This window comes from Microtus pennsylvanicus, chromosome 11, assembly GCF_037038515.1.
Source record: "Microtus pennsylvanicus isolate mMicPen1 chromosome 11, mMicPen1.hap1, whole genome shotgun sequence".
Classification (NCBI taxonomy): Eukaryota; Metazoa; Chordata; class Mammalia; order Rodentia; family Cricetidae; genus Microtus; species Microtus pennsylvanicus.
In genome coordinates this window covers 43,962,064-43,979,426 of record NC_134589.1, presented here as the reverse complement: position 1 = coordinate 43,979,426, position 17,363 = coordinate 43,962,064, and the positions used below count along the sequence as shown (strand labels likewise).

Here is a 17,363-nt window from a genome sequence, read left to right as displayed (position 1 = left end):
TACCTTATAATGAGTTTCCTCTCTCTAGCCTTTAATGATGACTCCTTGTTTGTTTCCATGGTCTGAAAACAGTGAATCTATGCCCCTGGGACCCATAACTTATGTCCTCAGAGATAGACAGGTTCTCTTGGGTCAGAGGATTACTAAATGAAGTATTAGCCACAATTTGCCATAATCATCTCACTATTTTCTCTTCTTAGGCAGTCTCAGAACTTGTCAGCCCAGACATCATCATGCAATCTCACTCAGAAAATGCAATTTCAGTCAAAGAAATTGTCACTGAAATTGAATCCATTAGTCAAGGCACTGGGCAGGTTCAGTTAAAAGGAGATATGCTCTCTAACCCATGCCATACACCAAAGAAGAACACCGTCCATGAGCTGCCCCTGGAAAGAGCACATGCCCCTGAGAACAAACCTGGGCATTTGGAGCAGGACGAGAGTTTCTGTACAGTCCAGCCTGAACTAGCCGAAGATTCAGGGAAGTACAACCCAGAAGGCTGTCTAATCGCACACCCGTCCACAGTAGACTTGGAAGAAGAGGAACCAGTTGAGGAAGAACATGACTGGGGCCCAGGGATGCACCCTGGTGCCAAGTGGTGCCCTGGGTCTGTGAAGCGAGCCACCCTGGAGTTTGAAGAGCGCCTGCGACAGGAGCAGGAGCACCATGGTACTGCCTCTGCAGGTGCCACATTAGCCAATCGCAAAAACTCTAAGAATGATTCTTCTGTGGCAGACCTTATGCCAAAATGGAAAAGTGATGAAACCACTCCAGAACATTCGTTTCCCCCCAGAGAAGCAGAGATGAGCAAGGGGAAAGGAAAATGCAGTGGGTCTGAAGCTGGACCACTATCCCACTGTGAACATAATGCCACTGCTCCAGCCCCCGAGCGGGAGAGTCATTCCTTGCAAACACCTCAGAACTACCTAGGGTTGGATACTGGAACTAAGAAGCAGGAAGGAGACTTGAAGAAACAGAGAGCTGTGATTCCAAACCAGGAATGTGAGACACAGGCTATCCCTCTTCCCCTTCCCAAGAGAATAGAAATTATTGAGTACACACAAACAGTTACAACACTTGATCACACTGAGCCAGGAGGTGAAGCAGCACCCAGCAAAGAGGGTGAAAAACCAGGACTGAGGAAGGTGAAGATGGAGAGATCTGTCACTATGTTTTGTGCACTGGATGAAAACCTGAACAGGACTCTGGACCCCAGCCAGGTTCCTCTGCATCCCCAAGTGCTACCTCTGCCTCACTCTTCCTCTGAGTATGAGAGGCTCACTGACCCAACCCCCATGCTAAGTAGCCCTGAAGACAAGGGAAATGGCCCTTCAGCACCCTTCGAGAAAGCAGCACCTTTGGTGAGTGGCAGTACCCACATAGCATCCATCAACTTGGATTACCTGCATCCCCAGTCTGTGGTTCACCTGGAAGGCTGCACAGAGCAGAGCAGCACCACAGACAGCGAGCCGTCTACAGAGCAGGTCAGCCGGGAAGACAGCCAGGAGGGCTTCCTTTCAGGTGGCGGTGGAGTGGCACACAAGTTATCTCAGTTAAGTAATGAAGACCTAAATTTAATTAACAAACTTGGTGACAGTGCTGGGGTGTTACAGAGAAAACTGGACCCGTCACCTGAAGCCTGTAGAATCCCACACAGCACTAGTAGTGAAAATATAAGAAATCTCAGCCACAGCCCTGGCGTGGTGAAGGAGCGCGCTAAAGAAATTGAGACTCGAGTGACCTTCCAGGCAGGGCTCACCAAAACATCACAAATGAGGCGCTCAGCTTCTCTTGCCAAGTTGGGTTACCTGGACCTTTGTAAAGACTACTTAGCGGAGAGAGAGCTTGTCTCCTCGGAACCCCCTCATCTCAAATTGCTTCAGCCCTTCATCAGAACAGACTCGGGCATGCATGCCTTGATGGCCCAGGAGCCCTTAGAAAGCCCAGGTGCCCACCAGAACCCACAGCCCACCAAGTATTTTGTAGAGCAGCTCAAAACAACAGAGTGTATTGCACAGAGCAAGCCAGTGGAGAGGCCCCTTGTGCAGTATGCCAAAGAATTTGGGTACAGCCAGCAGTGTTTGCTCCCCAAGGCAAGACCAGAATTGACTAGTTCTGAAGTAGGCCTTCCTTTGCTACAGACACAGGGCCTGCAGTGTACAGGCCCTGCTCCAGGGCTGGCTGTGGCACCCCGCCAGCAACATGGCAGAACTCACCCCCTTAGGAGACTGAAAAGAGCAAATGAGAAAAAACGGACAACCAACCCTTTCTATAACACCATGTGATCCTGAGCCTGCACACGGCGTTTGTAAAGGGCGGTGGGATATGGAAGGAACATGCACTTTATTGGTTAATTTTATAATATTTTGGTCATTTTACTGCTCCTGGCTCATGCAGGGTTTGGGTTTTTCATGTGTGTGTGTGTGTGTGTGTGTGTGTGCGCGCGCGCGCGTGTACATGCGTGCATGTGTGTTTGTGCACACATGAGTGTGTACTGATTTGAAAGGCAAGATCATTTTAGCATTTTTTATTTTAAAAAAATTCAAACCTCAAAAAATTTTTTTCAAAGAGCACCTTTATCAAAGGCAAATTGCTGTTTTTCAATCAACTGCCACTGTCTCCTTATTTTGCCCTCTGAGAAAGACCTGCCTGCTTGGCTGAGGGAAAGAAACAGGGTAGGTAGCACTGAGGCTCGGGAGTGGAGATGGCTCACCAGGCCTGAGACAGCCTGCCCTCTGAGGGCGGAGGGAAGCCGCTGCTTCCTTTGGAGTTCATGAAGTTGCAGGTTCTGCTGTGCTCTAAGAGGCAGTTGAGACTCCATTTCTCCTGGTATCCCAAAGTATATCAATCATTGTGATAAAGGGATTAACGATTGGCCTGGTGATAGAATTCTACAAAGTAAATAATTTTCCCCAAGAAAACAATCTGAAAATCTAAGGGGACCCTAAGCAAAACTCAAGGTCATCTGTAGAGAGAGACACATTAAGAGAGAAGGTTGAAGCAAAGGTGGAAAAGCAGCCACTGAGTGACTTCTAGGTTAGTGGAATCCACACAGGTGGGGCCTGGCCCCTCTACCAGGTGACGGGCTCTGCCACAGCCTCCAAACTAAAGACCTGGAAACAGGTTTGAAAAACAGCAAAGTCAGTGTGTTCTTGTAAAATGAATACATACGTGGGGTTTAACCCTTCCATTACTTGAATATTCTGTGGGCCTTCAGAGTTTAATGGCCATAGCTTTCCAATTCACTTTCTTCTCTTGCTGTTTTCCCTATCTGCCTCTTTCTTAATTTCACAGATTATATTTTAATTGTTACATTACATACCTATAACCTATTGAACACAGTTTTCTATGTTATCCCTGTTAACACTTGACATAAGTTGTTGTTTTTTTCCTCATTTTCCTGGAAGATTTGTCTTTTCTCTATAGTTCATATACAGTATTTATGTATATAATGTCACTTTTTTAATGTTTTATTGTTAATATTGTGGGATCTTTTCTGATTTATTCTTTTTAAGGAGTAGAGTTGCAACTGGAAACAGAGAGACACCAGAAGTGAGCAGACAGTTGTTGGTAGTATATTGATGGTGACTTTGATTGTTTTAAGTAGAAACTTCTAATTGCCAGCTCCTGCCAAATTATGCACTTCCTCTTCAAAAACCCCTACAGGCCCCCATTAGAGTACCCGGAATGCTAAAGTCCAGGAACATTGTTTGCACAGCCAGGCAATATGTGCATTGCTCAAAGTAGCCTCTTAGTAGGGCTGATGCTTGGGGCAGCTCAGCCAAGGGCGCAGCTTCCATTTAGGACGCCATTGCTTCGTTGCTAATGTGCTGATGTTCACACTGGAGGGTCTGCTGTAGATAAGCCTCTGAGTCCAGCCTGAAGTGAGAGAACCCAGTAACCCACCACAGCTCATCAGAAGGGAACTGGGGCCATTTTCAAGTTGTCCAGTGTGGATCCAGTTGCCATGCTAAAGCCATGGTTGGGTATAATGTCATTGCCAGGAGGCCGTTAGAGGCCTGCTGCTGAAAACGTATGGTGTTGAAGTTGCGTATACCTGTGCTGTCTTGGGTTCCTTTAAATCTCAGCTTTGTGAGCCCTGGGTGTTTATGTGTTGTCTCACTACATGGTAGGTACCAGCGTGAGGGTGGCTTGGGAGGCAAGATGGTGGATCGCAGGGCTCATGTGCTAAAGAGCCCTGTCCACCAATACGATGGGAGGACAGGAGGTTATGGCAGAGTGAGGAGTGTTTGCGTGGAGGTGGGGGGTAGTAGCGTCACCAAAAGTAATGAGAGCTGGGTATAGTGGTGCACATCGTTAACCTCAGCACTTGAGAGACTGAGGCAGGAGGATCTCTGTGAGTTGGAGGCCAGCTTAAGCTACAGAGTGAGACCCTGTCTCAAAAAAGTGACATCTATATGCCACACATTATCAACAATGGCCACTATCCTCTCATTTGCCAATATAGAAAGCATTTCTCATAGCAGAGACTAAGAGAAAACCCTCTGATGCTTGGGGTGGCGGTGGGGGGAGGGGATACCTGTTTCTGTTTCAAAGAATGGGAGAAACCATCTTGTGCTGTCTTCCTTCTTAATGACATTTCTTACCATTTCACTCACCTACCCAGATATCTCACACAGGGTATACAAGTCATCTATGCCAAAGGGTCTTGCCAGCCCTCCCAAACCCCCACATTTGGGTGTTCTTAAGTCATGTTCATGGCTAAGGCAGGTACATAATAAGCTGTTGAGGACTTTTTTTTAACTTCAACTTTTGATAATTTGATTGCCTGTTTGCCTTTTCTGTTTATTGAAAGCCCAGACCTGACTGGTGAACAGATGAGCAGGAAAGGCTTTGACCTCTTAACTAGTACTTCAGCTCCTGCTCCAATGCCTCTCTATCTTCACTGCAGTCCTCGGTGGTCCTGGGAGAGCGTGAGCACACATGTGAGCACCTCACCAGGCTGGGCTGACACGTCAGTGCCTGGGGATTGGACGGGGAGTGGGAGAGGACCCAGCACAGTAAGGAGCACTCACGTCCCATTTGGTTTCCTCTTGCTCTTTTTAACACATTTCCTCCTGCATGCCACCTCTTCGGGATCTTAAGTGTTTTCCTGTTCTGTGCCTTTGTCTCTGCCACTCTTTTCTTCTTTCTCATTTTGAGAACTAGCAAGAGCTCCAGGGACAGCCTGGGAATACATCCCAGGCTCTAAGGCCTCCTGCTCCTGAGCCCAGATGCCTCATCTAAGAAGCCTCTGGCACCACAGCTCATAAGAGTCTTCACCCGAGGGTTTCACTTAGTAAAGATGTTCTGTGGGAGTTGGGTTTTTTTTTCTAAGAAAGCATTATGCAAAAAGTTTTAAGGGCATTTTAAAGAAAAGCCATTTTGGGGGCTTTTTCAAACTATTTGTGGATACTTTGTTTACTTTGTAAGTATTAAAATATGCATCATCTTGGTGGCCACTCAGGCATTGAAGCCATGCCTGTCCTGTGAGTCCTTCCCCAGAGAAATGCCATATTATCGTCAGCCCCTGTGGATAAATGGGTCAGATGTGGCTGATCTCCGTCTGTGTCCGGCACTGCATCCAGCAGTCTTTTTTTCCTCAGTACTGGTGTGTCTCCATAGTGATGGTCGTGATGGTGAATGGCTAGTATGGTGGTTTCATTTTCAATTTTCGGTGGTAGACAAGGTGACATTTTCATTGTTTCAGCACCAATCCAACTTAAAACATCATGGACATTGTTATCCCTTCCAAACTAAAAAGATAAAGCATGTATTGGACATAAGTGTATGTGTTGCCTCAACTCATCTGGCACCCATGTTAGGAAGAGGCCTTCCACCAAAGCAGGAAGCTGCACACTCCTTCTCCCCGGGCGTTGGGATTTCTTGATGATGCCATGGAGAGCTACTGCACGGTGCTTCTGTACTCCAGCCTGAAGCGGAGGGAACTAGGCCTGGCTTCTGCTATGAAGAGAACCAGCCTCATCTCGGTGTCCCAGAGATCCAGGATGGGGGATCTAAACTGGAATCGCCCCTTAGCTTGAAGAGCCCCTTCCCCTACCACCAAGAGGTATATGGTTGGTGCCACCAATCTGTCTTCACAGCGATGCTAGTGGCAGTGCCCTGCCCACAGAGAGCTGATGCCCCAAATGGAAAACTGAGGACCTGACGTAATGTTTCCTAGTCAGTACACCCATTGGGAATTGTTTGGTTTTATGTTTTATTTGATTGTGATTTGTTTGGCATAGCTAAAGGTGCCTTCCCCACCTCCCCCCGCCTTTTTTTTCAGACTTTGTTTTTTAAGACTTGTTCAAACAAGTCCAAAAGACTCGCACTGACTGTTACCTTTGCCCAGGCTACCCCCAAACTTCTATGCTCTCATTTTATTAAATAAAAGCAGGTGCTCCCTGGAATCTCTGGGACCTTTTTGAGGCATTTAAAGCAGAATATAAAGAGTGGTCTCATCTCCTTCCTTAATCTTCCTGGTGGTTGGGATGTCCCACTTGTATCATAGCTGTTTTTATTATTACTGATGTGCTCCGCCGTTTTTAAATGTGAACTTGTGCGCAGATGTGCAAATTCAATGTTCTTGTTACAGATTGAATAAATTTTTATTTTGAAGACAAAATGTGTACTTCAAATGCAACAAAGGAGGAGGGTGCTGGGGAAGGTGGGGAGGTTAGAAGAAAGCACTGACACAAACAAAATAGCACAGTTCAGTCGGGCATGCACTGAAGAACTCTGATAGAGTAGGGATAAATGTGTGCGTGTGCGTGTGTGTGTGTGTGTGCGCGCGCGCGCGCATGTATATAACTTACCTTACACAAAAGACTGATTAGGAAGCAGGGCTACCAAAAATTGCAGCCAAGGAGGCTCCAGCTTGGTGCCAGGCTGAGGACTTGGCCAGTCAGAGAGGTGCTCACCAAAGCAGTCACCTGAGTGCTAGAATGAATAAGCAAAATTCTCCCCCCATCTGTGGTGCAGAGTGACCGTTGTGGGACGTCTGCAGTGCCCTGCCTTAGCAGGGACCGGATTTGCCGGGTGAGTGACCTCACCGGACATCAATGCAGAACAAGTTTCCACCACGGTGAAAACCGCACTGGGCTGCAGAGATGGTGGAAGGGCTCTTCCAGAGGCCCTGAGTTCCGTTTTCAGCACCCACATAAAACAGCTCACAAATCCAGCTTCAAGGGATCTAAAGCCACTCTCCTCCACAAACACCCATGCTTATGTGTACCCCCCACATACACATAATCAAAAATAAGTTTTTCGTATACATCAATGGTGCAAGAGAGACAGAGCCAATGGGTACATCTGGCTAGGTCCCCACTTCTGCCCTTTCAACAAACACATGATGAGATGCTAGGTGCAGCACTGCTGTCCAGGGAAAGCTCGAGTATTACTTGCCCAACTGCCAACCAAACTTGCTTATGTTTCCAAAGAAAACTCCAACCTACCTCTTTCTGAATCAGGCAAGTCAGGAGCGTGACATGCCACTGTTCTCTAGAGGGTGTCCATGACGGTGAAGGTACGGTCACTTCTCAAAACATTCCAGGAGTGCTCGGGCTTCTGACTAGCCAAAATATGTTGTCTTGGCTTTGTAGCCAAAGCAGATGGACCAAATCATGTCTCTGTTGTTAGGTCTCTTTCAGGAAATGAGATCATGAAATGAAATCCCTGTTGGCCTCATGGATTGCAGCTCAGAGCCCACTAACAGCTCTGTGGAGTACCAAGCCCAGGTGGCTTCTTCCCCTGACTGCTGTTTTGTTTTTAGCTTTATATGTGTGGATATTTTGCCTGCATTTATGTTGGTGCAACAAATGTGTGTCTGGTACCTGTGGAAGCAAGAAGAGGGTGTTGGATGCCCAAAACCTGAAGTTATACATGGCTGTGAGCTGCTGTGTGGGTTCTGGGAACCAAACTTGGATTACCAGAATGTTAATAAGTGTAGTTCTCCCAGAACAACGTGAGTTATTAGTATCATAAAGAAGCAACTAGTCATTTGAGTCTAGTCTGCCTAACCACGTACCTGGAATCTTAAGGTAAAAGACTCTATCCATCCTCATGGCTGCACAAACACACATAGAAGCCATCAATCATTTCTGTAGCACCAACCATTTCTGGTTCTGTTTCTCTACAAGCCACTGAACACCTAGACCTCTCCTGAAAACAAAGCCGCCTGTAGGCACCCTCACACTCTCTCTCCCCTCTTCCTCTCTCCCCTCTCTTCCCTCTTTTCTCTTCTCTCCCCTCTACCCTCCCTCTCCCCTCTTTCCTCTCTTCCCTCTCCTCTCTCCCCTCTCCTCTCTCTCCCCTCTCTTCCCTCTTATCTCTTCTCTCCCCTCTACCCTCCCTCTCCCCTCTTTCCTCTCTTCCCTCTCCTCTCTCCCCTCTCCTCTCTCTCTCCTCTCTTCCCTCTCCTCTCTTCCTTCTCTTCTCTCTCCTCTTTCCCCTCTCTTCCATCTTCCCTCTCCCTTTCCTATCTCCCCTTCTCTTCTCTCTCCTCTCCTCTCTCCTCTCTCCTCTCTCTTCCCTCTTCCCTCTCCTCTCTCCTATCTCCTCTCTCCCCTCTCTTCCCTCTTCCCTCTCCTCTCCTCTCCTCCTCTCTCCTCTCTTCTCTCTCTCTCTCCTCTCTTCTCTCTCTCTCCTCTCTCCCCTCCCTTCCCTTTTCTCTCTTTCCTCTCTTCCCTGCCATGCAGAAGACCGATTCTATGTGCAGCCTGAAAGTGACCCCCATACTGCCCTGGGAGGGAAGAAATGAAACCACAAGCAGGCATTGGGTAAACAGCAACTCCAGGAACTGGCTGATCTTCACAGGCTGTATTTTATCTCCTTGACCTTGAACAGTAAGTACTTCAGACCTGTAGGTCGTGGGAGTGAGGGAATTCTGTCCTAGACTAGAGGAACCGGCTCAAACAAAGGCCCTCATCTTCAGAGTTGGTCCCTCTGACCTCTAAAATGTGGCCAAATATCTGCCAGCCTTTTCCCCTTGAACCTGATGCTGGGATTAGTTGTTTTTTCTGCCTGGTCTCTGAACTTTCCTGCTTCATGCCGTGCTCCGTGGAACCTTAGAGGGTTCCACTTATTAGAATGGGGTGAAACACCTATACTGTTCTCAAACGATTGCTATCGCTATTAATAAAAGCCATAGCCTCTCAGTTACCCTGGGCCAGCCTAGAACTTCATCAAGCGACTGAGGCGATTTCCCCAGAGCATCTTCTAGGGCCTCTTCCCAGCCGGTCCTGGCTGTACAGCCCCACAGCCCCGCCCGCTGGGAACGACTAAATTAGCTGTGCGATTGCGGCAAGAATGCGGCGCTCAGGCACCTGATCACTCGCGGTGGCTCCCAGTCTCGGTGTCCCGCTTTGGACAGAGCGCCTGGGCCACCCGAACCTACATACGAGGGGTGGAGGGAGACACGGGGCACGCACACCCCTCAAGCACACGCACACTTACTTTTCCCATTTTACCGGGGCAGGCGAAGTTGAGACGCAGGACTTTCCCGCGCTGGACAGGGCGTGACCGCATTGGCCTGGCCCTGCCCCCCCCGTTCGGCCCCGCCCCCCCAGGTTGATGGCAGCAGCAGCTGGGACAGCAGCGGATCCGGCAGGCAGCTGAGAGCCGCAGGCAGCGGCCTGAACGCGCGACCCAGTGCCCGGCCCCGGACGCGCCGCCGACACCTCCCTCGGCCCCCCGCGAACCCCGGCCCACTCCACAGAGGAGTCGCCGCGAGAGCACCCCCGCCCGGCTTAGGACCAGGTACCCTCCTCCCCGCCCCCGCCCCCGCAGCCAACGGAGCGGGCGGGGTCTCTGGAGGGGGCAGAGGTCTGCGCCCCCCCTTCCCCGCCGCTAAATTCGGTCCGGCAGGGCGGACTTGGTGTCTATATTTGGCCGGACAAGCAGCTAGCGAGGAGACACCTAGTCTCACAAGAACTCACTGCCAGAGCAGGAGGCTAGAGGAGGGTGCGGGTAGGCCGGGCTTTAGGCCTGGGGCTGCAGGAGCGGTTTGAAGGGCACAGGGATGCCCGGGCTGGGGAGGGCCAGGAAACAGTTGGCCTCTGGGAGAGCCTGGTGTGCCCCCTTGGGAAAAGTGGCATAACTAAGGGCCTGGCTCCAGAAAAAAGGACCTCACCTCCTCACTGGTACACATCTGGTCCTTGCGGTCCTTGCCGATGGGGTCAAGGACCGCCACTCTCAGGAGAACCTACTAGAAGCCCCAGCGCAGGCACAGGCAACACACTAAAAAAAAACAGGCTAAAGTATGATACTCATGTCACTTGACCATAATCGGGCTTCTCAGAGAAGCCTGGGCATGGTGAAGTGGACGGAAGGGAGAGCCACCTTATACTGCCCACTCCCGCACATCCCCACCCCCCACCACGGGAGGAAACAGTGGCTGAAACAGGCTAACCAGAGGAACGAACGTTTCTCTTGGCAAATTTGTAGAAAAAGACACATGTGCCTGAACTCTGCCAGAGATGTGAATTTGGGATTTTGAGGGCGGGAGTCCTAGCCCCACAGCTAACCTTGAACTAAGGTCCAGTGACTACCAGAGAGTATGTTGAGTAGTGAATCTCTAGGAGAGATAAACACTTGCAAAAAAGTGCTCATCCATGGCCAGCAGCAGGAGGAGACCCACTGATACTGCTCCTCAAAACATTCTGTTCCGCAGCAAGCTTCAGTCCTGTCAGCCTCCATTACCCCTAGCCTGTGTGTCTAAGTGGCCAGACTCCCCATCCTAGCCTCTCAAACATTTGACAGGCAACAAAGATCTGCCTTCCTACCTTGATCACTTTGAAGAAAACCCCCTGCTCCTTACCAGATAATGCTCACTTCCTCCTCCCTCTCGCAGTTGGCAGGATCAAGGACCTCTAGGCTCTGCATCCCAGATCTTTGCTCCAGGCATGAGCCGGAGAGTGGTTCGGCAAAGCAAGTTCCGCCATGTGTTCGGTCAGGCAGCAAAGGCCGACCAGGCCTATGAGGACATCCGGGTATCCAAGGTCACATGGGACAGCGCCTTCTGTGCCGTCAACCCCAAATTTCTAGCCATTATTGTAGAAGCTGGAGGTGGGGGTGCCTTCATTGTCCTGCCTCTGGCCAAGGTGAGGAGTGAGGGAAGGGAACCGGTTGGCTGGGACCCCTGGGCTGCCTCGCTGGAATCCAGTCCTCCATCAGAAGGGCAGTCTCTGTGAATTGGCCGCTCTCCCCTCCCCCTCCCTGAGCAGCAATATCGGAGTGGCCTATGCTCACCCTCTAGGCCATGCAGCCCCTGTTCCCAGCAGGGACCAAGATGAGAGCTAGTGGTGGAGCTGGTCAGGTGCAGAGCCAAGTAGTCAGATTCTGACCTTAGTTTTCACCAGTACGAGAGAGAGAATGTGTTAGATTCTGGTTCTGGTACTGGGGTAGAATGAAAATTAAATGAAAGGAAAAAATACATAAAGCCAGAGTCCTCCTCTGCACACTAGGAAAAGGGGCCAGGCAGTGACTGTCACCTTCGCAGACACTTGGCCGTCTCCATCCCGGGGTAGAGACCCCAAAGCAGACATAGCCTTGATCTAGATACTGACCCGTAGACCTTGCTAGAGGAGGCCCCACACGTGGCAGGGTCAGGAAGAGGCCTGACAATAGCCCATGACTCACCCCGGACAATGTAGACACCAGCCAGAGCCACCTCCTCCCCTGTGTGACTGCCATTCCAATGCCATTTAACCACCCCCTCTCCCAGGCTGCATGGTCTGGGCCAGTGCCAACCCTGCAGAGTCTTCACAGCTCCCAAAATCAGTTGATGGAGATAAAGAAAAGTGGGCCCCCAGCCCTGGCTAAGGGGCATTGGGCACCAGGATTGCCTGCTTGTGGTTCCAGGTGTAACCAAGGGAAGGAAGGACCTGCTGTAGGAACCAGGACGCCGCACTCAGGTTGCTCACTTCAGTCTCTTTAGGAGCTTCCCACAGATCCCAACTTGGGGAACAGGCTTAAGTACAGCCTCCTCACAGGGTGTGGGGGTCCATGCCTGTGAGCCCAACATTGAGCAGACCAAGGCAAGACCAACGTAGGCTAATAAACATAATGAGACCTTATATTTAAAAACGGAAGTCCTTCTCCAAGTAGGTGTCTTTTGGAGAACACTGGGTTTAATTCAAGTCTGTGTTCTAGTGTCTTGCTGTGGGTGCTTTGTTAAGTCGCCATGCCTCTCTGAATCAGACTCCCTGGTACAAATGATTTCACTCCGTGCTGTTCAGCAGAGTTCAGAGAGCAAACTGGATAAGAGGCTGAGATGTCTGCAAAAAGAAAACTGATGATACGGAATCTATGGGTCAGCAAATGCAGTGACCACTCCAAAACCACATCCAGGAGGGCCTGGGGATGCAGCTCAGTAGTTTAGCAGTTGCTTAGCAAGTGCCAGGTCCCAGTGAGTGCACATGTGTGCGTACACACACACACACACACACACACAAAAGTGGTCCCACATCTCCTTCTCTGACCCCTCCAGACAGGACGTGTGGATAAGAACTACCCACTGGTCACTGGGCACACTGGCCCTGTGCTGGACATTGACTGGTGCCCACACAATGACAACGTCATCGCCAGTGCTTCAGACGACACCACTGTCATGGTAGGAGCCAGGTGGATGCTGCCAGCTGGGTAGGGGAACAGAGAGGTGTCTCACCTGTGCTGGGGAAGGGCACCTACCCTACCCTACCCTACCCTGCCGGTTCCCGGATTATTTTTAGTTAAATACATACCCACTCCCTCCCAGAATGCACCGCCTAGAACTATTATCATGGTCAACTTGGGGCCCTAAGAGAAGGGGTACAGCACTCTGGACTTTTTCCTGACAGAGTGAATGGGGAGGTCTCTGGAGAGCTGGCAATGCTCCCTGGTCCTGAACAACTGCTTCTGTTCCCCAGGCACCACCACACCACTACACTATCCTGTACTTGACACTTAGCACTCAAGAGGGCCAATTGAGGGGGCGGAGCTATCCTGTATCCATCTACTTGTTGCCTTTTCTTCCTACCTAGGTGTGGCAGATTCCAGACTACACCCCCGTGCGCAACATCACCGAACCTGTCATCACACTCGAGGGCCACTCCAAGCGTGTGGGCATCCTCTCTTGGCACCCCACTGCCAGGAATGTCCTGCTCAGCGCAGGTCTGGGGACATTTAAGAGAAGGGTCCCGACCATAGATGAGGGTGGGAGCGAGGAAGGTGGGGGCCCGGATGACCAGGCCTGGACACTCTGGACAGGTGGTGATAATGTCATCATCATCTGGAATGTGGGCACTGGGGAGGTCCTGCTGAGCCTGGACGACATACACCCTGACGTCATCCACAGTGTGTGTTGGAACAGCAATGGTAGCCTGCTAGCCACTACCTGCAAGGACAAGACCCTGCGAATCATTGACCCCCGGAAGAGTCAGGTGGTTGCGGTGAGTGCCTGGCCTGACTACTCCCTAGCACCCCTTGCTGGACACCAGCTGATAGCATCTGATACCCACTGTCATCAGAGCCTCTGGTCCCAGCTCTTACCTGTCCAATCCCTACTCCAGAGATTAGTCAAGACCCCCGCATCCCCTGAAGGCTTTACAGTCTCAACCCCTGCCCTGAGTAAGCCCCCAGACTGCAAGCCTCTGCCTGCCCCTCTTCGTTCCTCTCCCATGCATCTCGAGCTCCCGAGGAGGGCTCCTTGCCTTTAGATTGAGGGGAGAAGCTGGAAACCACATCCTCCAACCAGAACCTGCATGAAACCTGAGCTCCGGGACCCTCTCCTCTCAGATAGCCAACGCCATCTTCCAGGGACAGGGACCTGAACTCGGACTGACTCCCTTCGCACCCATTGACCCACTGGGTGGGGATGAAACAATCCTCAAGCTTTGCATGCCCCTGGGAGGGCAATGGCCCTGTCCCCCTGTCCTGGCCAGCCTCTGTCTAACCTGGGGTGTTGGGTTTGGGGATGTGCATGTTTGCGTGGAGCACAGGCGTGGCGCGACTGGGAGCGGCCAGGGGCGGTTGGGTGGGCGGGTACTCTAACCCACTAACCCTGCGAGCAGGAGCGAGCCCGGCCTCACGAGGGCGCCCGCCCGCTGCGGGCCGTCTTCACCGCAGACGGGAAGCTGCTCAGCACCGGCTTCAGCAGGATGAGTGAGCGGCAACTCGCACTCTGGGACCCGGTAGGCCAGGCCGAGCCGGCGCAATGGCTCGCTTTGCAGGATCAGCCAGGAGCACCCTCCCGAGCGGTGGCCAGGCCCAAGAGGCCCAGGCGGAGCACAGGGCTCCCTTGTGTGTAAAGCCCCACTGCAACCCCAGGGAGCCAGCAGACATCGCCTGCCCCAGGGATCGATCAGCCCTTGAGAGTGCCTAAGGTCTGGGACCTGCTGAGAGCTCCGCACCTCCTGCTCGGTCCCCGCCCTGATAAGTCTCCAGGCCAGGGTCCTGCCACAGACCTCTGTGAAACTTCATTCTTAGGACCCTTCCCCCGCCCACCCCACACTCAGGTTGGCAAGGTGGTTGCTCAGATCTCCATCTTCCCCAAGGCAGGCAGTAGGGTGATGCTCCTCCCTTCTCCCCCTCCCCCACCAGGAGAGGTTTGCAGCCCACGAGGGGATGAGGCCCATGCGGGCTGTCTTCACGCGGCTGGGTCATATCTTCACCACGGGATTCACCCGCATGAGCCAGCGAGAGCTAGGCCTGTGGGACCCGGTAACACAGTTGGAGGCTTGGGGTGTGTGCCCCGGGGGCTGGCATCACGGGCGAGGGGCCAGACGCCCCGCACCCGCAGGGTATGCCCATTCTGACAGGGCTGAAGGTTGCTGCCACCTCACACACCCGACACTGTCCAGTTTTTTTTTTTTTTTTGTTTTTTGTTTTTTTTTTTTGCGTCGCCTGAAGGAGCTCGCGCTGGCGCCCCCTCCTGGTGATGCCTAGTCCCTGGGGGTGGTTTGCTGTGACTGCATGCAACCGCACAGGGTATACTTGTGCCAGGGAAACGGAATGAGAAAGTCTAGAAGAGAGCCTGTGGGTCTCACCAGATCTGCTTTGGGAATGCATGGGATTGGGAGTGGGCATTAAGTGAAGTCCGAAGCAGCTCGGGAGGGTGAACAGGGTTGGTCACTCTTTCTGTGCTTGGCAGAACAACTTTGAAGAACCGGTGGCCCTGCAGGAGATGGACACAAGCAATGGAGTGCTCCTGCCGTTCTATGACCCCGACTCCAGCATTGTCTACTTGTGTGGCAAGGTGTTGGAGGCTGGGTGGGAAGGACCACGGCTGGGATGGAGATGAGGGCCCTGTCTGTCCATGCCTCTCAATTGACTGGTTTTGCAGGGTGACAGTAGCATTCGGTACTTTGAAATTACGGACGAACCACCCTTTGTGCATTATCTGAACACTTTCAGCAGCAAAGAGCCGCAGCGGGGCATGGGTTTCATGCCCAAGAGGGGACTGGATGTCAGCAAGTGTGAAATTGCCAGGTCAGCACTTCAGTCCTTTCTATCCTCCTGCCCCTCTTCCTCATGTCAGCTCTTGCTCTCCAGGTCTTCCCCTAACTGAGCTGCCAAAAGAGAAGGGAGCCACACTGGACTTTTTCAGGGACTGTCCCAGCACCCACTAGCCTGGCATTCCACCCAAGGTGTTTTACCCCAAAACTGATAATGTGTGCAAAGTTCAGTGTACACGGTAGTTACTCGGCGTATTGGCTTCCAGTGCCTTAGTCCCAGGCATGGGGCTTTAAAAAGAACAGGGAGACAGCAAGAGTGTTGAATTCCCTTTCCTCATAGGTTCTACAAGTTACATGAACGAAAGTGTGAACCCATCGTCATGACCGTACCTCGAAAGGTGAGGAAGGAGAGGAGTTCGGCAAGGGGGGTGGTTGGAAAGCATCAAAAGGCAGCAATCCGGTCGGTGCCCAGCTCACACCGGCCCTCTTGTCCACTCTACCCCTCAGTCGGACCTGTTCCAGGACGACCTATACCCAGATACGCCCGGCCCTGAGCCAGCCCTGGAAGCAGATGAGTGGCTATCGGGTCAGGATGCAGAACCTGTACTCATTTCGCTGAAAGAAGGATATGTACCCCCCAAACACCGCGAGCTCCGGATCACCAAGCGCAACATCCTAGATGCGCGTCCGCCTGCTGGTCCCCGGCGCAGCCAGTCAGCCAGCGACTCCCCTTTGTCGGTAAGCTCTCAGATCTGACCCGCTCTACCCTAGCTCTGCCCGCTGCCTCCTGCTCTCTGCCATGGTCTCCTCCGTCCTCCGTGTATCAGCAGCAGCACACCCTGGAGACACTGCTGGAGGAGATGAAGGCCCTTCGCGAGCGAGTGCAAGCCCAGGAGGAGCGCATTACTGCTTTGGAAAACATGCTGTGTGAGCTGGTGGATGGCACGGACTAGCCTGACGTATTTGCTGCGAAGCTCTGCACGCTGCAGATCCGATGGAGCAGGGCGCACAGACTGGCATCGCCGACCTTTGGTCTGGAACTCCGTACCCTGCTTCCTGGGCTTGGGGTTAGGGGGGAGACCAGAAAAGAAACTGCATCCCTCGCGGGAGGCCTGGACATGGGGATCGTAAGTGGCAAGGACTGAGCTCCGTACTAGGCCCCGACTTTAGACTTTACAGGATTAGGCCTAGAGGGAGCCTGGGATAATGCCGGCCTTAGTAACGGTGCTTAGTGGTGAGGTGATGTCCCTTGTCCCTTACCCTGGGCAGGGGAAATGCTTAGCGTTAGTGCGATGCCTGGGGCTGACCTCACGTGGATCTCAACACATATCCCCAGAGTCTCAGGAAAATCCCCTCATTTCTCCTAATAAGCTCACTTGATTTCCTTCACAGTATGTGGGGGCAGATGGGCAGCACCCCATTTCTATTGCTGGCAAAGCCTGACCCACTGGCTTCACCCATCCCATCCATGGCACAGGGCTCTCCTCTTTTCCCACTTCCAAAGATGGCAGCTTCTTGGAGACAGACATACCCCACCAGAGAAATCTCAGGAGAACTGGCATAAGGTCTCTCTCTCTCTCTCTCTCTCTCTCTCTCTCTCTCTCTCTCTCTCTCTCTCTCTCTCACACACACACACACACACACACACACACACACACTGCCTCCAGCACTCTGCTGAGTCTATAAAAATACTGAGGCATAATTAATGAAATGATTTACTAAGTACAAGTCTGTGCCTCCTACATGGACGGCTCCCCCCACCCCATTCCCTTTTTGGGATCCTGGGGAACCCAGCAAATGCAAGCTGGGCTGAGAACTCGCCAGGCAGTCTCTTACCCTAGGTCAGCCATCTTTGCACTGAGGTTCCAAAGACCCCCACCTCCCACCCACCGCAGCACCCCTCCCCTAATAAAGTTAGGTAGAAAAGCA

At 51.9% G+C, this 17,363-nt stretch overlaps 2 protein-coding genes across 9 annotated transcripts in view; both read left to right on the top strand.

Annotated features, from left to right (window-relative positions):
* The window catches only part of Ssh2 (slingshot protein phosphatase 2), a 239,868-nt gene extending 233,550 nt beyond the window's left edge, over positions 1–6,318 (top strand). For all 3 annotated transcript variants that reach the window (XM_075991586.1, XM_075991585.1, XM_075991587.1), the window contains one exon: positions 201–6,318. In XM_075991586.1, the coding sequence (XP_075847701.1) occupies positions 201–2,285 (2,085 nt within the window). In that variant the 3' untranslated portion in view covers positions 2,286–6,318. The remainder of the gene's footprint in view (positions 1–200) is intronic.
* Positions 6,319–9,347: 3,029 nt separating this feature from the next.
* Coro6 (coronin 6) lies at positions 9,348–17,363 on the top strand. Of its 6 annotated transcripts, none has more exons than XM_075991581.1 (11): positions 9,348–9,759; positions 10,853–11,102; positions 12,491–12,613; positions 13,023–13,152; positions 13,249–13,430; positions 14,052–14,171; positions 15,131–15,235; positions 15,323–15,468; positions 15,775–15,832; positions 15,942–16,172; positions 16,265–17,363. In XM_075991581.1, the coding sequence occupies exons 2-11, from the start codon at positions 10,905–10,907 to the stop codon at positions 16,385–16,387; spliced, it is 1,416 nt and encodes a 471-aa protein (XP_075847696.1). In that variant the 5' UTR covers positions 9,348–9,759; positions 10,853–10,904; the 3' UTR covers positions 16,388–17,363. The 6 variants fall into 6 exon arrangements, with proteins under 6 accessions (XP_075847696.1, XP_075847694.1, XP_075847698.1 ...); XM_075991579.1 differs by having other exon boundaries at positions 16,262–17,363; XM_075991580.1 differs by lacking the exon at positions 14,052–14,171 and adding an exon at positions 14,581–14,700 and having other exon boundaries at positions 9,351–9,759.